Genomic DNA, 22,797 nt, shown 5'->3' on the forward strand with positions numbered 1-22,797 from the left:
TTGCATCTCAGAAGACAATGCCAACATGCAATGAACGCAGGGTGGCGTTTGAAGGCATGAGACGCAGAGCACAGACGCTCTTGACAATTCTGGAGGTATTTAATTATATAATTGCGTACATATAATTAAAATGGTTATGGCATTTTAGAATGACCAAAACAACATTTAAGATGGTTTGTCCATTCACACACATTTTTATCATCACATGATCTCTTATAACAAAATCACATGACCTTTTTTTAGTGCGCATACTGGACTTTGTTCAGTAAATGTGTTTTCATCGTAGTTTATGTGCATCTTTTCTTATCGAATAAAAAGTTTATCCTTCTCAAGCGCATATGTTTTTTATTCGCATTTTCAAAATTTATGCGCATTTTGTTTTTGTTTTTTATGCACATATCCAAAATGCGCATAAAAATAGGTGGATGGAAACATAGTTACTGACAGGCACGTGGGAACGGTGGGCGGGGACAACTAGCATTAAAAGCACAGGCAACAAAAACAGCTACATTGTGTTCAGAGCAAAAAATTCCAACATTCTGAAAGGTATAATGAATAATCTGATGGGTGTTTTGAGCTGAAACTTTACAGACACATTTTGGACACAAAAAAGACTTAGCTTAAATCTTGAAAAAGGGGTAAAATAGGAGCCCTTTAAACTATAAAACAATTTTAATATTAAATTATAAAAACCTACAATAAAATATTTAAACAAAAATATATATATATATTAAGTTAAAATATAACTGCACAAAAATAATTAAAAACTGAAACAGTAATTTATAGAAAGACATTTTTAAAACCAATCATCATAAATATTAAAAATAATTTTTTTAACTATTAAAAAAACATAAAAACTGAAAACAAATAAAAATGTAAATACAAACCAAAAAAAACTTTGTTTTCAATAAAATACATTAATTGAATTTAAAAAACTAATATTTTTGCTAAACATTTTATTTAGTTTAACTCAAACTGAAGCAGAAATCAGTAGAAACAGCCATGTTAAAACAAATAAGTAAATTACTAATCGCTGAATCACTAATTAACTTAAAATTTAAATTACATTTTACAATATTATTAAAAAAATCTAATTTAGCATAATGATTCCTTATCCCTCCTACACGGATTAAATAAAATGACACTTTTATGTAAACTACAACTTCAGAATTAATGGACCAATAATATAAATACTTTCTAAATAATAAAATCTTTCTATCCAGCAAGGTTTTTTTGATCTAATGAAAGTCAGGAAGACCTGCAGTAAAACCCTCTCCTGGTCTCTTAGGAAAGCAGATCTTGTTGGTTGTTATGTAATGAACTTTACCTAATGCACCAGTCCTTTTAAAACATTCAGTGCAGTCCCTCCGGTAGAACCAGCTTTACTCTACAGCAGGGAAGAAGAGACACACAGCAAGTTCCTCTAGCATTCCAGCTCCAGAGAGTGGGGGGTTGCTGGTGTGGCCCTTCATTCAACGTTGACTGTAAACCAATCCTCAACTTACTCAACAGCTGTTACCTCCCACCACAGAGGAGCTCAATGTCCGAGACACCACATGGACTCCTGGCAGTGAACAGACCCCAGCACAGCACTGGAGCTCCAGTAAAGCCCTCACTCAGGAGCAGGTAAGTGCTCTTTTCATGCTCTGAGGTACAATATGACTGCTAGTCGGTAACACACTTGACGTGCGCAAGGTAAGTCAGCAAACCAACCGCACAGACACAAACGCTTAAGACACACACACTCAAACACATATATGTAGTGGATCATAAAGACCACGTGGCACGGAGAAAACACGTTCATTCTAATGGGGCAGATGGTGGAAAACGGCTGGAATATATTTGCTGACTAATATTTTTACTGACATTTGACAACATGCTGATTGAAGTGACTTGGGAAACAATAAATTAATTAAATTCAATATATATTAAATGCATGTTAAAGGGCACCACTGAATAATTGTTCAGGATGCTTTGAGGATTTGCAACAGTACCTTTATGAAAATTAAGCATGGTTTATTCTAGTAAAAGTGTAGTAATTATGACCATTTTTGTCTGTTAACTATTATGTTTATTCTCATAATTTGAAAACCATTATTAATAATCTATAGTAAGAGTAGCAAAGGTTAATTTGCGGTTTAACTAACGTAGTTTATATTTGTTATGAAACCAACGTATTTTTCGTAAGGGTAACGTTAAGTAGTATTATAAGGATAAAATGTTTGTGAGCTCTTTTCATTTTGTAAAGACTAATAGTACACGTTAAATTGAATAGAATTCAAATATATCTTATTTATCATTCTTTTAGGAAAATGTATTCCTCACCTGAAGCTTTGCGATGATTACGTTAGTTGTTCAGTCGTTGTTTACGCATCAGTTTGTTGACACTCGTTTCCCGCCGCCCCTCTAATGACGTAACTATCCTCTGGTCACGCCTCTTCCGCGCTTACTAAAGCGCGCGCTCTTCATGGCTGTCAGACCCATAGACTGGTTATATGATGGACAGTCAGACCCCTCTGTAGATTTTCTTTTCTTTCCTTCTTTGATATTGTTTTATTGCCTACATTTAATCAATAAATTTACAGTAAAATAACATTTATACACAAATGGCATATTGAAATGTGTTTAATCATTTCCCCAACAGCATGTTTTCTTTCAGTGTTTTCTATTCAAATACTATTATACCTTGTATTTATTATTATTATTTGATCAATATTAATTATTTAGCATTAGCATTAATTTTACTTGCATTTTATTCAGATTTACTTTTAGTGGACCAACGTTAGTCATTCTGGGTTCAGAGTAAATGCAACATTTCTAATTTTCATCTATTGCAAGTTTACTGATCTAATACCATTTTTATATTAAATTTCAGCTTTATTTGACTAAAAACAGCACTGGTCTTTGGCACACATCACATTACCAAAGCTAAACCTTCTATCCCAAGTGTGATACATGAAATGGTTAAGCTAATATTGCAGTTGTTTGACATTTGAATATATTTGTTTAAAGAATCTTTAGCATTGTCTAAAATTAAACATTTCTTGGTTGCATTTTGGAGAAGTCTCTTTACAAGGGGTGAACAATAAGAGTTGTTTCCAAATAAAGTCTATGCTGATGGATATGAGCGGCTATAAAAGCTGATTTGCTTATAAACACAATTTAGCTGACATTAATCTCTTTCACATTCCCAGGTTAAAATGGCACAGCGGATTTTCCGACTGAGAGGTTGCTTTGGCTCTAAAGTTTACTCCGAGGTCCCAGATGGTGGTTGGGGTTGGATTGTGGCTGTGGCCTTTTTCCTGGTGGAGGTGTTCACTTACGGGGTTATCAAAAGTTTTGGAATCTTCCTCAAGGACCTAATGAGTGACTTTGATGAAACAAACAGCCGAGTATCATGGATCATTTCAATATGTGTCTTTGTTATGACTTTCACAGGTGAGTTCTTTAAATCATTTAGCCATTGCTTTTATCTCAAGCTATTCTGAAATTGGAAATGGAAAAGAATAGGAGCTATCAAAAAACATGTACCTTTACGTATGACAAGTGTCAGTTATTCTAACATGTTTAAAAATAATTGAAAGTCTTGACATAGTCATTTCTTGAAAAGCTAAAGACAGCTCAGGCTGAGTTAGCATGGAAAGCTTTTTAAAACATAAATAACATCTTAGCTTTATGTTGACCTTTTATTTCTATGGCCCTTCAGCTCCTTTATCAACAGTGCTGAGTAATCGATTTGGCTTCCAGCCTGTTGTGATGTTTGGAGGGTTTCTCATATCTCTAGGCACAATCTCAACTGCATTTACCAGCTCCATCAATCAGATGTACCTCACTATTGGGTTTGTGACTGGTATGTAAAGCCTTGCACTATACATACATGTTTGAATCGTACTGTATAAAACAGAAATTAATTGTCAACCCTTGTGTATTGTTCAAAATGACTACCCTTTCGTTCTGTTGGTCGCTGTTTTTGCCCTGTGTATACAAACTTATGTTCATGTTAAAAAGTGTTAGTTCACTAAAAAATGAACAATTCCTCACAATATACTCATCCTAAGATTGTTCCAAACCTTTGAGTTTTTCTGTTAAACCCAAAGGAAGATATTTTGAAAAATGTTGGCTACCGGTTTCTAAGATTCTTTAATATATCTTCGTTTCACCATATGTAATAAACTCAACAATCTAGAAGCTTGGAACAAGCAGAGGATGAATAAATGATAACAGAATTTTCTTCGGATTAACTATCCTTTTAAGCTGATTTTCAGGTTGACTATTGTGTCTGTTTTGGAATAACATCAAACAATAAAGATTGATTTACTGGCTGTAAAGAAAGCAAAGATGAACAAAGCATCTAATTATTTTCAGATGTCCTTTAATCTCCGTAGGACTGGGTTATTGTTTGACATTTCTACCAACCGTCACAATCTTGTCCCAGTACTTCAGCAGGCGTCGTTCTGTGGTCACAGCCATGGCATCCACTGGAGAGTCATTTGCTATATTTGCTTTTGCTCCAGGTAGGAACAGTCACTAGTACAATATGCTAGCATTACATATTATGTGTGATCATGAAAAATAGTAAGAGTATTACAATCCTACCCAGCAAACAATTTTGTGTTAAATAGATGTCTAATAGACATGTAAACGTAGACAGCTTGGCTAAAACAAGGCTAAACTTGGGCTGACAATGAAAATCTAATAGACATCTAAGAATAGCCCAGAACTAGACTAGTCGTCAAATAGACAGATTAAACAGTCTACATTTCCTAGATTTTCACTGACAGCCCAAATTTAGCCTTGTTTTAGCCAAGCTGTCTACGTTTGGATGTCTATTGGACATATATTAGACATCTTTTAAAAATAAAAACAATTGCTAGGTAGACTCACACATTGCTTTTTAATTTCTGCAGCATTCACAGCTCTTAAGAACTGCATCGGCTGGAGGTACACAATGGTGGTGATTGGGACTTTACAGGGCATAACTATTATCTGTGGAGCTTTGCTCCGTCCCATCGTTATAAAACCAACATCTCAGACAGAAACTGAGCAGAAGATCACATATTCCCTCCCTGGAGAACAAGTGCAAGGTTTTGGGAGCTCTGGAGATTCAATTGTACAGTCACCTGAGCCAGAACAGAGCCTCAAATCTGGGATAGAACTGGAAGAAGTGGAACCGCTTCAGATCAATCCAAAACAACAGGACAATACAAGTAAAAATAGGCTCCTGGATTTGACAGTGCTAAAAGAAGGCAGTTTTTTGTGTTATTCAGCATTTGGGCTCTTTGCAACATTGGGCTTTTTTGCGCCACAGCTGTACGTGGTGGAGCTCAGCGCCAGTTTGGGAACCGAGAGGGACAAGGCTGCCTATATGCTGTCAACAATGGCCATCTCAGAGATCTTTGGACGTCTCTCTATTGGATGGGTCATGAATTGTGGATGCATCAGGAAGATCTTTGTTCTTCTCATATGTGTGTCACTGATGTGCCTGGTGCTGGTGTTGTTCACCATAGTAAATGGCTTTTGGGGACTGGTGGTGTGCTGTGTGCTTTATGGCTTCTTGCTCGGAAATATCGCTTCCACACACATCCCAATGCTGGCAGAGGATGACGTTGTAGGAATCCAGAGGATGCCCTTAGCTGTTGGCGTCTACGTCTGCATTCAGAGCTTTGCAGGACTGGCTGGTCCACCATTAGGAGGTAAGAATAAGTGTTTTACACTACCATGAAAAGTTTGGGGTCAGTAAGATTATTTTACAGTATTTTTACAAGGTTTTATGCTAGCCAAGTCAGCAGTTTACACCACAACAGAAATGTTTTCAATTTTAATATTTTACATTTTTTTATTTCTGTGAGAGCAAAGCTGAATTTACAGCAGCCATTACTGCTTTGTCACCTGTCACAATACGCCAAACAAGGAAACCAGTATGATGAACTCAGGGTATTTTGTTTAACTGTTAGAGATTATGGTGAGTTTGGAAAGTGACACAATATGTGAAGAATACACAATGGAGTACTTATGAAGAGAAAGGAGATCACTGGAAAAAAGATGCTGGAGATCACAGAAAAGTCAAATATCCACATATCAGTAGTTTGCAGACTCTCACAAGGCCAGACACAAAGTTACGGGTAATTTGTGTTTTAAGGTGCTTGTTTGGCAGGTGATGATGTGCATGTGTCACTGGTTAGTAATTGAATGAGGGAGATCATGTGGTGGAAAAATTAATATGGTTGTGACATTAACCCCTTATGGTAGGCTCTTGATACTCACAGGTAAACATATTTAGTCTCAGGGTCATTGCTATTTGATGCATCTATGAAGGGAATACTTAAAACAAACAAAAAGGACCCTGGAAGTAAAGACAGTGGTGAAGGAAGAGCCCATACAGGGTCTTAAATCAGAGAACCCAGAGTAGAAGAAAGCCCCAAAACAAAGCCAGGAAAGCTGCTGACCTAGGCAAAGCCAAAGGGAAAGAAGGCAAACGAAAGAAGACATATTCATAGGGAGACATAGGGAATTGGCTCTCTGTCCCAGTCAGTTAGACACCTCGATTGGTGGCTCTGGAAGAATACATGCAGTTGGCACATGTTTCTCAACAAATTGTTGGTAGGCTCTAGCTCCAGAGTGAACATAATGGCTGACTCTGGCTTTTGGTCCATGGCAGGCATTAGCTCCTGTGTCTGTCTCAGAGGTGTCCAGTCCTTTTCCAGGAGGATCAGTGGCTGAGGTGAAGGCATAGGCCCAGAGCCATGAAGCAGAGCCAGGGAATCCATGCATCATGGAAGAGCTGAGGGCCGGAAAGCTCAAGGCTGAGCTGGACAGAAGCAGCAGAGGGAAAGAAGCCAAAGAGCTGTTAGGACCATTGGAGATGAGACAAATTAGAAGCTAGAATTTGAGAAATGGTTTGAATGACTGGATGGAATCAATGGAGGATGAATGATTTTATACAGGAAAGAGGCTTTAGGGAGAGAATTGGTTAATCCAAGTAGTGGGCACATTTTTTGATCCACTTTAAATGTTGACTACTGTAAACTGTCGAAAGTTATAGGTAGCAACATTTGAAAGAGATGGATTCAAAGTGATCCAAAGGCACACCAGGTGACTGAGCTGGAGGAACTCCTCCATGTAGTCTTCTAGTAAACAGCTAATTTGTGAAAGAAGGAAGCAAGTCGTCGAATTTGAACAGGTGGTTACTCTGCTGTGTTCATGATTTCTGTCACGTTAACTTACAACAGACATGACGATACAAGATAGACACAACCCCAGAAATCTGAAAAGACTGTTGATAAATTTGATGGTGTGCATTACTAATATACGTGTGTGTGTGTGTGTGTGTGTGTGTGTGTGTTAAGGTAAATAAGGTAAATAGTCTTTTGCCAGGTTTCTATCCTAACATGAAGCAAATATTTTCAAAGTTTGCAAAAAAATAAAAACTCCCAAATGCAAACTAGGTGTGTTTCCATCAGTTCTGACAGCAGTATTGCTAACCTGGTAACTAACAGTAAACAAGGCAAGCAAAGTGCAGACAGCGCATTAGTAATGTAGTTGTAATGTTCGCTGCATCAAATACATTTCCATGTTTTATCTGGATGAAGGGATAATGAAAGTCTCAAGAATACCATTAAAAAAATACTTATTTAAATGCAACCTTTATGAATAAAAGCAAAAGGTTTTAATTGTAATGTCCCCAATCTTTTAATTAGTAGTGTATATAAAATGAAAATGTCCCCGAACAAGCAACTTACTGTATTTCCTCCCAAATATTGTAGGTGTCCTTGTGGATATTACACAAAACTACAGTGCTGCATTCTACTCCTGCGCTGCAGGAATGGGATTAGGTGCCATTTTCCTTGGGCTTGTACGTCCAGCCAAGGCAGGCCATCTTTGCACAAGGAGGAACAATGGAGAGACTAACTCTGCTGTGGAGCAAGTGTCTAAAGACAAGCCAGAGGAACAGGGTAACCAAGAAGCTAAGTCTTAAAAATATGGAACATTAGGAACTATCAAACCTGTTGATGTAATAGGAACATTTTTCAAACTGAATGTACAGGAACTTTGGCCACGTTATAATTCATGAGCATTGGGTAAAGGTTTTTCACCCAAAATGAAAATTCTTTCATGAATGACTTAGAAGAACCAATAATGTTCTCTTTTTGTTTGTCATGCAAATACGGATGGTCTTCATTTAACTACATTTATTGTGGTTTAAGTGTGTTTTAATTAATGTTTAAATGTAAAGAAAAGTTTCATTAAATTATTGTAGTTCTTATTCCAAAAATAAAACAAAATTTGACATGACAGTGTACATAATGACAGAAATGCCATATTTGGATGAACCATTCTTCCCTTCTTGCACGTGAGATTGTTGTTCATACACTGATTTTATAAATATGACTATTATACAGTAATATACGATGACATACAAACATCATTTGGAATGATTCTAAACACTGGTACTCTGTTCTAGAAACAGAAGAAAGATCTGTAACAGGAAACCACATTTTGGTGGTTTTAGAAATTATTGCCAATGTCTATGGATGCTTATAGCCACTGATGGCTAAAACATTGTCCAAAGATGTTTAAACTCAATGAAAACAAAATCTAAATTGAAAAGGGATTTAATATATACAGTTGAAGTCAGAATTATAAGCCCCCTTTGATTTTCTTCTTTTTTAAATATTTCCCAAATGATGTTTAACAGAGCAAGGAAATTTTCACAGTATGTCTGATAATATTTTTTCTTCTGGAGAAAGTCTTATTTGTTTTATTTCAGCTAGAATAAAAGCAATTAAAAAAATTTTAACAGCCATTTTAAGGTCAAAATTATTAGCCCCTTTAAGCAATTTTTTTTTCCGATAGTCTACAGAACAAACCATCGTTGTACAATAACTTGGATAATTACCCAAACCAGCCTTGTTAGCCTAATTTACCCAGTTAAGCCTTTAAATGTCACATTAAGCTGTGGTCACACTGGGCTTTGTGTATGCGAAATTCTGTCGTACGGCGCTACGAAAAGGGGCGGGATAAAACAAGATAATTAGACATTAAAAAAAGCGAGCGATTGCTCCATGTTTTACATTTCTGTCCAGAGAGGTCCTGTTTTAATCCTCGATTGCTCTCACGCAGTCAAGTGATGCGATTTCGCAGGTCAGAGTTCACCAAGCTTGAACTTTGCACCGTAGCGAACTGCGAAACTTAACGCATGACCCTGCGTTTGCGGTCTGACGCATTCGCGTGCGTATGAGTGGAAGTCTATGGGAGGAAAAGCCCAGTGTGACCGCAGCTTCAAGCTATATAGAAGTGTCTCGAAAAATATCTAGTCAAATATTATTTACTGTCATCATGGCAAAGATAAAATTATCAGTTATTAGAAATGAGTTATTAAAACTATTATGTTTAGAAATGTGTGGAAAAAATCTCTCCGTTAAACAGAAATTAGGGAAAAAATAAACAGGGGGGCTAATAATTCAGGGGGGCTAATAATTCTGACTTCAACCTTATATATATTTATTATTAAACAGTGATAAATTGCTCTTTATGAATTCAGGTCTAGCTGATCTCAGGTCAACTTTCAGCCAGTATACTATGGGACCTGTCTCTGAACTAAATGCTAAAGCCAGGTAAACTACAGTATTTTTATTAATCCTAGCAGTCTGTTTAGGGTGTTGTTTGGTCTTCCAATCATCATAATGGTTCCTCAACTGTAGATGAGATTTGAATCTCTGTTATATAGAGAGAATTGTAAATTCAAAGCATTACAGAGCACAGACTGATGGAACTGTGCAAAGTAGAAGAAGGATGTCCAAAATAATGCAATGGCAAATTCAAATTTGAATGTTTCTTACGAATGAAGACCGTCTCATCATTTACATCTCTTGGAAAAACTGTATTGTAATTTTACTACTGGAAAAGAATTGTATTTGTTGTATCTTCAGTGGAATGTGATTTAAATATGCAATGATCTCTTTTGTTTCTGCACCATATAATTTTTTATAACCATCTTTGAATCAGACTGAAATATAAATACACACCTTTTACACTGCTGTCTGAATTTGATTTCTTTTTTAACAGACACCTTCAGAAAAAGCCAAATACAAATGAAAGATAAATACAAATTAATTTAGTTTGATCTATACACTCTCAGAAAAAGATACACAGTGGTACAAATAATGTTGCTTAAGGAACAGTTTTGCTCCTTTGTAAAAGTTGTACCTTATATGGTACAGAAAAGACCTCTTATGATGCTGTTCTCTACCTTTTATGGTACAATTGATATGAAGGCACACAAATGTTCTCATAAAAAAGGTACATAAGTGTTGAACAACTCCATTATTACAATATCTATGAAAATAAATATTACTGGAAAGGCAAAGTGATTTTATGAATAGTTTCCATATTAAAACATGAATCATCATTTAAAAGCATATGTTTAAAGAAACTCAAACATTCATTATATATAATACAAAACAACTGGTAAAACAAAACTATAGGTATTGTAAACTAAACATTTAAGGCATTTTTAATAAACATAAGCATTTTCTGATAAATACATTTTCATTATTGATGCACCTTTTGGCGTTTGCTTTCCACTACGCAAGTGAGCTGGCAAAATCCTACATATGCAGAGTGTTCATGCAGACGTTTTACTATTGTAAAACTAATGAAACACTGTGCATATCTCATTACAATACTTTTGCATAATTATGCTTCTATTTTAAAATTAAATGAATTAAATTAACTGTTAAGTGATTATAAAGGTTTTGCGTGAAAATTGGAGAAAACAATGTTTTATATTGTACATGGGAGAATGTGTTTCTGTAATATTTTTGTGAAAAGTGTTGTGAAATATTTAGCAAAAAATTCCACATTTTGGATAAAGCAAATTGCCTTTAAAAAGTTCTTGAAGGAACACGTTTGACACTGTTAAGGTACAAAGTGTCTTGTCACTGTAGTGGTACCTTCATGGATCAGATTTGTACCTTTGATGAAGGTACAATATTGTATCTGCAGGTTTTAAAAACCAAAGGGAAATTTTGGTTTCCCACAAATCATGTCCTTGAATGTACAACCTGCAATACAAATTTGTTTCTTTGTCTTAAGGTGCAATTCTGTTCCATAAAAGGTACTGCCCCAGTCACAAGGGTTTGTACATTCTTTGGTACAACATTGTACCTTTTTTTCTGAGAGTGTACATACTAACCAAAGTATTTGTAACTCACACGTTTACCAGTATTTACTCAGCAGACGTTTTCTCACTAAAGCTCTTTATAAGATTGTGCAAATAGCATGTCTCAACTTGCATTGACAATAGCAAAAGTTCAAACTGGCTGGTTCATGATGTTTCACCTTCCAATATTTGTAAGCACTTGTAAAACCAGTGTCTGTACTCTTGGAAGGCTTGTGTGGGTTTTGGGGTTTGAGTTTTGAATTCATCAGCTCCATCTTCAATCCAATGCAGTAATGCCTTTAGAGAACATATTAACATTCTGTAACATACTATAGTTTCTGATTCACCTGATATGCTCAAATGTTCACAACAGAATCTTTCTATTGGTTACTGTATCCACCTTTTTCCACACGTGACTACTGTGTTTCTAATTGTAGGGGACCTCCAAAAGAACCTCAAAAGAACAAATTGTCATTTTAAATAATAAGGTTGTGCTAAAAATAATCCTTCTAAAAGGTATGTTTGGCTTTGTGCTTTATTATATTTATATCCATCACGAAAATTAGATTACTGAAACTAGTAACACAAGTTTATTCATGCTCAAAGCTCTTTTGAGATTACTGTGTTTTGTTCCTTGAGGTTATTTTCTCACTGTATTCCTATATTACAATAATATTTAAAGGAACGTTCCAAGTTTTGGGGGAAATAAGCTCATTTTACAACTCCAATACAGTTGAGCAGAGTAAAACCAGTTGGGTTTTACCATTTTCAATCCATTCAGCCAATCTCTGGGTCTGGTGGGAGCACTTTTAGCTTAGCATAGTTCACTGAATTTGATTAGACCATAAGTTTTACTTAGCTGTCAAAAGAAATTACCCTCTAGTTCTTTGACAACTTATTAAGGTGCTTAGATGAGATTAAAAACTGGCAATTTTTTACATTAAATGAAGATAAGACAGGTGATTGTTTTCAGCGCTACTGATAATTTTCAGGCAACATGCCTAGATCTGGTCTGCATCTCTGCCTTCAGATCCTCTCGAGTGCAGAATTTGGTTGTCATTTGAGTCACTGAAACTGGACAAACATATCAGTTCTATTATTGGTTCCAACTTTTATCAACTCTGTTTCCTGTTCAAAGTCAAACGCTTTTTAACACGCTTTTAAACGCTTTTTAACACACTTTACTCTGGCATCTCTAAATCCCAAATTTATCACCTAACATTTGTCCAAAATGCTTCTGCTAGATTCATTTAAAACAGTAGGAAACGTGACCACATTACCCCTAATCTGAGGGGCCTCCATTGGCTGGCCATCCAATTTAGAATCGATTTTAAAGTGCTTTTACTGGTGTATAAAATCCTACATAGTCTAGCCCCAAATTATCTTTCAGAGCTGTTCCATTTTTATACTCCCGAGAGATGTTAAGAACCAGTGAACAAAATGTTGTTTTAGTTCCCCAGTCCAGACTAAATGTAGAGGGGACAGAGCTTTTTCTGCGGCTGGTCTGCGGTTGTGGAACAATCTTCCCCATGAGATTAGAATGGCACCATCACCATCTATTTTAAAATCACTTTATAGTTTTGTTGATTGCTTTATTTATAAATATATACAGTTGAAGTCAGAATTATTAGGCCCCCTGAATTATTAGCCCCCCTGAACACATTTCTAAACATAATAGTTTTAATAACTCATTTCTTATAACAGTTTTATTTGATCTTTGACATGATGACAGTAAATAATATTTTACTAGATATTTTTCAAGACACTTCTAGACAGCTTGAAGTGACATTTAAAGGCTTAACTAGGTTAATTGGGTTAACTAGGCAGGATAGGGTAATTAGGAAAGTTTGTTATGTAGACTATTGAAAAAAATATATATCTTAAAAGGGGCTAATAATTTTGACCTTAAAATGGATTTAAAAAATTTAAAACTGCTTTTATTTTTGCTGAAATAAAACAAATAAAACTTTCTCCAGAAGAAAAAAATATTATCAGACAAACTGTGAAAATTTCCTTGCTGTTAAACATCATTTGGAAAATATTTAAAAAAGAAGAAGAAAATGAAAGGGGGGCTAATTCTGACTTCAACTCAATATCTGTTGTTTCTCTTGGTTTTATTTCTATGTTTTTATAGTTTTCTCTATATGTTCACTAGATATTACTCAGTCAGTCTTGTGGCTGTTTTAAATGTGCTTTAGAAATAAATGAACTTGAACTTAGCATTTCAAAAAATAACCTAATAGTTTTGATAATTGTCTTCCTATTTAAAGCCTGACTCTTCTGTAGTTACACTGCGTACCAAGACTAACGGAAAATGAAAAGTTGCTATTTTCTGGGACGTTATGACTAGGAACTATACTCTCATTCTGATTTAATAATTAAGTTCTTTTAAGGTTTAGAATTAACAAATTAAGAACTTTGCTGCCATACCAGCAGATTCAGCAAATGCAATGATATTACGCAACACCTTATTTTATCAATTTTAAAAAAAATCATTTTACAGATTGTTTGCAGTTTAGCTTTACTCAGTTACTCCAATAATTCATGCAAAGGATCATGGAGTGTAGGAAAAAGGTGAATATTAATTGCAACAAACTACAGTCTGTCAGTTGTGACAGGGTTTGATCTTACCTTATATCGGTCAGCTATTTTGAATCTGAGGGCAGACTGCAGTTTACGCAGACAGATGGGGCAGAGGTCAAGTGGCTGACGATCAGACTCCTCTAAGTTATTGGAGCCCTGCATGACACAGTTCAACCACTGGCAGTGCTGCATCCCAAATATATGTCCAATCTCATGAGTCAAGGTCTGAAGTAGATGAACAAATAACAGTTGTGATTAAAATATGAACTCTTTTACAGAGTTTAGTGCATTTGTGGATGAATGTTTTCAACCACAATATATTAAAGATGGCATGAAATGAAATCTTCAATTCTATGTATAAATCTATAGAACCTCAAGTCTGCCATGAGGTAAAACAAAAATAAAATATTAAATAAAAAAAATGTATACCACATATATGAGTTTATATATTAAAGAATTGCAAGAAGCATATATATATTTCAAAATGTAAAAAAAAGTGCAAAATGTAAGCACAGAATAGCAAGTATTTAATTTATTTCTGTGGTTTATTCCTTTCAATTAAGTGAAAGAAGTCTGAATTGCAAGATGTAAACTCAGAATTGCATGACAGCAAGTTAGAATTCTTCATATAATTTATATTTAACAATTCTTTTTTTTTAGAAGTGCAAGTATATCTAAAAAAGGTCAAAGATCAGAATGATAACTTTGTTAACTAACGAAAATTAAATCGTTCAATTCTGGCTTTTTTCTAGCTGTTAGGCTTACAGTAGTTAGATTTGCGAGTAAAAAATTGTATGAAAAATGTTTATTCTTAGAATTGCATATTTATATCTTGCAGTTTATAATAAATATAATATAATAATATATAATAAACCTGAATTAATTTTCTCTTGTTTGTGAGAAGTCAAAAGTTAAAAAAATCTTTATTCTGACTGGCAAAATCCTTAGTCCTCCTGTTATTTGCCAGTAATGTTTTATTTCCTTTAGTTTGGCTAGAATAAAAGCGGTTTTTACAGTAGCTTTCAAGTTAGCTTTCAACTGTATCTCACTCAAACTTTCTATATAAACTTGCATTTGTGAGCTGATAACTCACAAGTCAGAGAAATCTGAATAAATTGTGACAGTATTGGTGGAAAAAGGGGTTTTATATACACTCACCGGCCCCTTTATTAGGTACACCTGTTCAACTGCTCGTTAATGCAAATTTATAATCAGCCAATTACATGGCAGCATGGCACTCAATGCATTTAGGCACTTAGACATGTGCTGCGGGATTCAGGAACCCTTGGCATACTCTTTTCAACATTTTACGATTTGGGACATTCTAATTCTACTTTCAAATACTATTTAGAACGAATAGTATGCGAATTGGGACGCAACAATGGTCTGTAGACCGCTGATCAACTGGGATTTTCTTGCTCAACCGTCTCTAGGGTTTACAGAGAATGGTCCAAAAAAGAGGAAATATTCAGTGAGTGGCAGTTTTGGGGGCACAAATGCCTTGTTGATGCCAGAGGTTAGCGGAGAATGGCCAGAATGGTTTGAGCTGATAGAAAGACTACAGTAACTCAAATAACCACTTGTTACAACCGAGGTGTGCAGAAGCATCTCTGAACACACAACATGTCCAACCTTGAGGCAGATGGACTACAGCTGCAGAAGACCACACCGGATGCCACCCCTGTCGGATAAGAACAGGAAACTGAGGCTACAATTCGCACAGGCTCACCAAAACTGGACAATAGAAGATTGGTAAAACGTTGCCTGGTCTGATGAGTCTTGACTTCTGCTGCGAAATTTGGATGGCAGGATCAGAATTTGGTGTTAATAACATGAAAGCATGGATCCATCCTGCCTTGTATCAACGGCTCAGGCTGTTGGTGGTCGTGGTGTAATGGTGTGGGGAATGTTTTCTTAACACACTTTGGGCACATTAGTACCAATTGAGCATCGTGTCAACGCCACAGCCTACCTGAGTATTGTTGCTGACCATGTTTACCCCCTTATGACCACAGTGTACACATCTTCTGATGGCTACTTCCAGCAGGATAACACACCATGTCATAAAGCGAGAATCTGGTTTCTTGAACATGACAATGAGTTCACTGTACTTAAATGGCCTGCACAGTTACCAGATCTCAATCTAATAAAGCATATGGGATATGGTGGTTTATGGTGGAACGAGAGATTCGAATCATGGATGTGTAGCCGACAAATCTGCAGCAGCTGCGTGATGCTATCATGTCAATATGAACCAAAATCTCTGAGGAATATTTCCAGTACCTTGTTGAATCTATGTCATGAAGGATTAAGGCAGTTCTGAAAGCAAAAGGTGTACCTAATAAAGTGGCCAGTGAGTGTATATACACTCAGACATTGGATAAATGATTGATAGTAAATGCGCTGCAATATTCCATTAAAAATAATAATGTTCAATTGGATTTTATGGAGGTTCATTCTGCTGCGGTGACCCCTGATAAATCAGGCACAAAGCTGAAGGAAAACGAATGAATGAATTGAGTTGTATGATGATTAACAGTTATATCACACTGAAGGCCAGTGGTCTCACTTCACCTTGCAGGAGCGCAGCAGGAGAGTGCTGGTGAGTGGAGGAGTGTAGTAATTCTCAAACACAGAGTAGTCTCCTTGGTTCAGTTTTATTTTCTTCTTCAGTCGTCCTGCATAGCTCAACTTGTAAAAATTATCATCATACCGTGCAAAGCTGAAGACTCCCATACCTAGAGAAATAAAATAATTCACAATACATAAAACTGCAAAAGCTTTGTTAAATCAGAAAATAAAAGTGCTTTAATGACAACTGTGCTTTTGTTACAAAAACATTTCAGGAACGAGTTTATATGACGATAGTGTGATGATGTAAAATCACCTTGAGTAAGAGAAGCCTGGTCAAAAAACAAAATTCCACGACTCCTTGGGGTACAAATCGATCATGGTGATCCCCACAATGCAAAAAGCATCGCTGGGCTTCCTCTTTTTCAAGAAGGCCATCAGTTCTCCTGGAAACATATCAGAATGAGCTTTGTTCGCCAAGGGTACATACATACATATCGATGCAAGAAAACAGGACATTCAAATAACTGGAATATAAACAATAAAAATAATAAAGTTACATATTTACATCTAGAAATTGTATGTGCAATATGTGTATTTTTGACTGTTTAAACTGTCCACAAAAATAATTATAAAGGTATTTATAGTTAAGTTGCTTTATTGGTTACAAAAAAACAAGTGGCAAATGATGTGCTAACTATTTACGTTGGATATGGCCTGGGGAAATACAGTTTTTATACCTAGACGTTTTAGTGCATAAAGATCTGTTAAAAAGGTGTCTGCCTGAAGGGAGAAGTTAAAAAGTAAATAGTGAAAAAAGCATTAAATGTACTCAAAGGTGCAGTAGCTGATCTGTCAAAATGCTATCTGTTAGCATAATAGGTTTGAAAACACAGCTCCTCAGCTGCTGTCCAAACCCATGCCTCCTGAAATCACGAATACGCACCGTAAAGATGACAGAAGATAACCCACTAGATCATGTCATTCACCATTTACAAAACTTTATAGTACTTTATAATACTACAATTCTGAATGAAAAACTGTATTATAGCACGTTTTCAGTTTTGTAGCAAGCAAAACTTGTCATAATGTGCAATATTTCATGCATGCAACAATCTCTGGTTTTACTCGCTTTGTCCTAAAGCGACTGCTTAGTGGTTGGCCAGCGGAGTGCAGGAATTACACTTATTACTAAGCCATACTTACATGCTATTTCAAACCGAATATTCAGAGTAGGACGGTAAACAATATAGGGAGCGCGTCACAAGTTGTCATTGTTCAAAAGTGAACCAATGTGATGTGAATATAAAACAAACTTCATATCAGTAAAGCAGGCTAGGCAGAAAAGCACTATTTACTTTTGTTTTGTTGTTAAACTAAATAAAAATCTACATTATCAATGCTGTAAAAGGTCCCTTATGAAATTGTAAACAGTCACACAAATCTTTCGCCGGAAGATTTCAGTGGCTAAACAACACTTCCGTGCATTTAACCCATTCGTAAAACAACTAAATCTACATCAGCTTAACGTGACTAAAATAGTTAAAACAACATTTTACCTGTCTAAAAGAAATACTTCAGCCATGGTGTCATCCTTCCTCCAGCGTCCAAAAGTAACTCCAATATTGATACAGGGTTAAAAAAAATGATTCAGCATTTGTTTTTACTGCTGTGACTCTATCTCTCGAGTGCATGTGAACGCGACATGCATGCACACGCAAACGGCGGATCTGTCTGTCTGTCAACAACTCGACATTTGCTGACAGTTTGGGCTACTTATCAGAATTATGGGAATTGTCGTCCTGACAACATTTAACTTTTTTTGTCTTATGCCTTACCCAGAATATAAAAATACATATAAATACATTTAGATCATTTACTTTAATCATTACTATTGGAATGTGAAGAGACTTTTTACAAGCACAACAAGAAATGTTTCTGAAGACAATCACCTACTGCACCTTTAATTAATTTAATTAGCCTAATGTAATGTTAATGTTAACTTGTGAAACCAATTTTATTAATTAGATTAATGAATCAGATGAATTAATAGTGAAAATTATGTGTAAACAGCTATTTGGTTACTGGTAGAGCCACACATCATCTGCAGACTTTTTTTGCTGTTTTTCATGTAATTTTGTAAAAATAAATCTGATATACGTGAAATCATTTTGACAGTATAAGAGCTGAAAACCTAACACATGATATTGTAAATTCAAACTTAAAAAGGTTTATAATGCAAATCCAAATCATATAATAGATCCACTAAAAGACATTATTTTAAATGTTAAATAGGACATTAAATATCAAATTCTTTCAAAATTCTATTATACACAAACCATCTAAACAAATTTGTATATTATTCAATAGCATTGCTGAAATTAATATAAAAACTGACTAAATATACAGTTAAAGTCAGAATTATTAGCCCCCCTTTAATTGTTTTTTTCTTTTTTTTTTAAATATTTCCCAAATGATGTTTAACAGAGCAAGGAAATATTTACAGTATGTCTGATAATATTTTTTCTTCTGGAGAAAGTCTTATTTGTTTTATTTTGGCTAGAATAAAAGCAGTTTTAATTTTTTTTAAATCCATTTTAACGTCAAAATTATTAGCCCCTTTAAGCAATTTTTTTTTCAATAGTCTACAGAACAAACCATTGTTATACAATAACTTGCCTAATTACCCTAACCTAACCTAACCTAATTAACCTAGTTAAGCCTTTAATTTGTCACTTTAAGCTGTATAGAAGTGTCTTGAAAAATATCTAGTCAAATATTATTTACTGTCATCATGGCAAAAATAAAATAAATCCGTTACTAGAAAGGAGTTATTAAAACTATTATGTTTAGAAATGTGTGGAAAAAAATCTTCTCTTCGTTAAACAGAAATTGGGGGGAAAATAAACAGGGGGCCTTATAATTCTGACTTCATCTGTATATATACACATTTGCATAAGTAACTAGATTATATGATGGGCTCAAAAATAATTTTTCTATAAAAATTCAGTTTTTATGTTTTATATAAAAATGTTTCTGCTGAATTTCTGATCATTCTATTAATATATATATATATATATATATATATATATATATATATATATATATATATATATATATATATATATATATATATATATAAATATATATATTTTTTTCTATTAATATAACCAACAAGGAGGCCAACATGGAATCTGTGCTTATAGAAAACGGCAGATTTTGCAGTCCTTAACAGAAAATATGTTTTAATGCTGATTTGTTATGCTTGAGGTGGCTCAGTGGTTAGCACTGTTGCGTCACAGCAAGAAGGTCGCTGGTTCGAGTCCCAACTGGGTCAGATAGCATTTCTGTGTGGACTTTGCATGTTCTCCCTGTGTTCGTGTGAGTTTCCTTCGGGTGCTCCGGTTTTCCCCACAGTCCAAAAACATGCATTATAGGTGAATTGAATAAACTAAATTGGTCGTAGTGTTTTGTGTGTGAATATGAGAGTGTAAGGGAGTAAGCCGAAGGAAAATGAATGAATATTATGCTTGATACATTCATTCATTTTCTTTTTGACTTAGTCCCTTTATTCATCAGGGGTCGCCACAGCAGAATGAACCGCCAACTTATCCAGCATATGTTTTACGCAGCGGATGCCTTTCCAGCTGCAACCCATCTCTGGGAAACATCCATACACAATCATACACTACAGCCTACCCAATTCACCTGTATCGCATGTCTTTAGACTGTGGGGGAAACCGGAGCACTCGGGAGGAAACCCACGCGAACGCGGAGAGAACATGCAAACTCCACACAGAAACGCCAACTGACCCACCCGAGGCTCGAACCAGCAACCCTCTTGCTGTGAGGCGACAGCACTACCTACTGCGCCACAGCGTCGCCCCTACTTATTTTGGTTATTTCAGTTTGTCATTTGCCTGATAAATTATAATACAATTGGTAGTTTTAAAGTACTAACCTGCATGAAGCTGAAGGTTGTGTGTGTTGCTGTTGACACGAAATGAGCAATCTGTCGAAGCAACTGTTACTGGTGGTAAAAGCTTGACCGCCAGCCCGTAATAGAAGGCTTGACAGTAGTCCTTCAGCCATTCAACACACTGCTCTGCCACAGCTGCTCCATCCCCAAAAGAGCCTGTACATTTATCAACATGACACAAAAACAAATGAGAACACAATAACGAGTGACACATTTGAGCTGTTTTACAAAACAAGCTGACCAATAGTTTGAATGTAGATAATATTGTGTCCTCTGGCAGGAGTACGGCGGTAAGGGCTCATGTAAAAGCTTTGAAAGTCTTGAGGATACTCTGGATGGGCAGGAATCCAGTCTGAGTCAGAGAGAATAGTGATGGGGCTGAAAAGTGAATTAGCAGGTTGGAGTCCTCCTTCTAAAAGTGTCTTTTCTGCTCGGCTGAATTGTTGGTATGATACGATTAGATCTTTCTGTGTGGATAGGAGGGCCGAGAGCAGCCTCTCAACAGGATGCTCAATAACCTGCATCTATCCTTTAGAAACACAAACAAATGTTGGGTTTGATGAGGACTTTTATGAACAGGTTAAAACATGCTACAACCATACTACCAACATTGTAAGTAATGTGAACAGCGTGATAATCATGCTAGTGTTTAAATATGCTAGCAATTTGTCAATACATGTTAAACAAACAAGTTTAACACTGAAAGCAGCAAAGTGGTAGCAAAATGATAATTAATGTTTTGGTAAACATTTTTACCATAAATTGGTAAAAAGTATTTGCATGCTAATTAGTATTTAACCTTTTATCTGGTTCAAATTTAATCTATCTATCTAATACTACTCCAAAATTTCCAGCTTGTCAACAGAATCTTTTGATCAGCTTATCTAAGTGTAGTGTACAGACTGTAGCATATAGCTAATAGGAAACATTGTGATTTATAAGCTGTTTTCTGTATGGGGACATAAAATAAAGGTAATAAAAGTAAAAAATAAATAAAAAAGTAAGCAAATATAAAATGTTTTAGGAGTAATGGTGTTTGCTTCTCACAGCTGTCAATACTGTATTCTGTTTACTGACACACTTGCACAGTATATGCGACATCCGTGAATTGCATTATGCCTACCTATACCATATAGCGATTTTAAATAATAGTTACTTAACCTGAGATAATGTACTATTAAATGTTGACATGTCCGAGGGAGCACGTCAACACAAATTTGTAGATTTAAGCTACCTTTAATAAGTTCCAAACTAAAAGTCGAAGAGTGTCGTCCGTCTAATAAAAAAACTGAAAAACAGTAAACAAAACAATAATAGAAGAAGAATCCACAAACACGCTGAGAAATACGGAATCAGTAAACCGAAAGCTGTTGAAACCACTGTGCGTTTACTGCATCAACAAAACTCGATAAGGCCTTTTTCACACTTCCTGGTTCCGGTAAGCGAAACGGCGGACTACAACATCCGGTTCCAATGGAACAGAGTGAGAGAATGGCAGAGTCGTCTCGTCGCTGTTATTGCAGCGTTCCCGGCTGCTCCAGCTTAAAAAAAAACAACATCCTTACCTCAGTTTCCACGAAAAGACACAGGACAGAGGAAACCATGGGTGAAATTAATTAGACGGAATGAATGTCCTTCATTTCAAGTGATATGCCAGAGTACGCTCATGTGCAGTATGCACTTCAAAGCGGAGATCAATATGTTTTATCAAATATTGGTGGTCTTAGTTTTATTTAGATGTGAAATTATAATATAGACAAAATTCCAGTTAGTTATCTGCCTTCTGCAAACAAGTGCTCCTATCAAGATCATTAATATATAAGCATAATTTCCCCCCACATTGGAATAATAGACAACTAATACAATTGCTATTTTTTTACAACAAAATTAATTTGGTTAGTCAGTTTTATAATAAAGATGGTATACTTTTATTACAATGTATTCCTTTCTCATCACAGTACTATTGTAGTAGTTATTGATTACATTTTTCCAGACACCCATATGTTATTTAGTGGTATTAATCAAGACCATCGTCTTTTGATTTTACTAAATCTTATGTCGGCAAATCTGGCTGCCATGTTTTTTAAACGTAAAGTCCCAGCCTATGTAATCACATTCAATAATTTCGCTGCAAATTATTATTATTTTGTATGTGTATTCAAGAATTTTTTAAGAGAAGCACATTCTATGTTATATATTTCCAATATTCAACACCTAGGAAAAAATGACAAGAAAATGTAAATGTAATTTATTCTTCCCGTCAGAAGTGGTAAGATTATTTTTTTTTAGATATTCTTAGTCTATATAGACCACAAGTGTCAAAACCAGTTCCTGGAGGGCTGCAGCTCTGCATAATTTAGGTCCAACCCTGCTTAACACTTACCTGTAAGTTTAATTAGGGTTGAAGCCGTTGAAACTAAACTGTGCAGAGCTGCGGCCCTCCTGAAACTGAGTTTGACACCTGTGATAGACTCAATTTTATTCACCGAAAATGTAATTCACC

At 35.5% G+C, this 22,797-nt stretch overlaps 2 protein-coding genes across 2 annotated transcripts; one reads left to right on the forward strand and one right to left on the reverse strand.

Moving 5' to 3' along the window:
* Window positions 1-1,383: 1,383 nt before the first annotated feature.
* Window positions 1,384-10,031, forward strand: LOC130238426 (monocarboxylate transporter 7). Its single transcript, XM_056469431.1, has 6 exons — window positions 1,384-1,626; window positions 3,195-3,438; window positions 3,707-3,850; window positions 4,386-4,514; window positions 4,908-5,693; window positions 7,764-10,031. The coding sequence occupies exons 2-6, from the start codon at window positions 3,201-3,203 to the stop codon at window positions 7,973-7,975; spliced, it is 1,509 nt and encodes a 502-aa protein (XP_056325406.1). The 5' UTR covers window positions 1,384-1,626; window positions 3,195-3,200; the 3' UTR covers window positions 7,976-10,031.
* A 1,210-nt stretch (window positions 10,032-11,241) lies between these two features.
* On the reverse strand, window positions 11,242-21,708 carry LOC130238427 (archaemetzincin-2). Its single transcript, XM_056469432.1, is given in 8 exon segments — window positions 11,242-11,458; window positions 13,793-13,969; window positions 16,319-16,482; window positions 16,632-16,656; window positions 16,658-16,761; window positions 20,277-20,450; window positions 20,536-20,823; window positions 21,529-21,708. Coding segments are annotated over 7 exon segments (1,059 nt in total). The 5' UTR covers window positions 20,819-20,823; window positions 21,529-21,708; the 3' UTR covers window positions 11,242-11,326.
* Between the last annotated feature and the right edge of the window lie 1,089 nt (window positions 21,709-22,797).

This window comes from Danio aesculapii, chromosome 12 (assembly GCF_903798145.1).
Source record: "Danio aesculapii chromosome 12, fDanAes4.1, whole genome shotgun sequence".
NCBI classification, from domain to species: domain Eukaryota; kingdom Metazoa; phylum Chordata; class Actinopteri; order Cypriniformes; family Danionidae; genus Danio; species Danio aesculapii.

Coding starts and splice junctions, on each gene's coding strand:
- LOC130238426 (XM_056469431.1), top strand. CDS start 3,201: ATGGCACAGCGGATTTTCCGACTGAGAGGTTGCTTTGGCTCTAAAGTT. Junction 3,439..3,706: donor CTTTGTTATGACTTTCACAG/GTGAGTTCTTTA, acceptor ATGGCCCTTCAG/CTCCTTTATCAACAGTGCTG. Junction 4,515..4,907: donor TATATTTGCTTTTGCTCCAG/GTAGGAACAGTC, acceptor TAATTTCTGCAG/CATTCACAGCTCTTAAGAAC.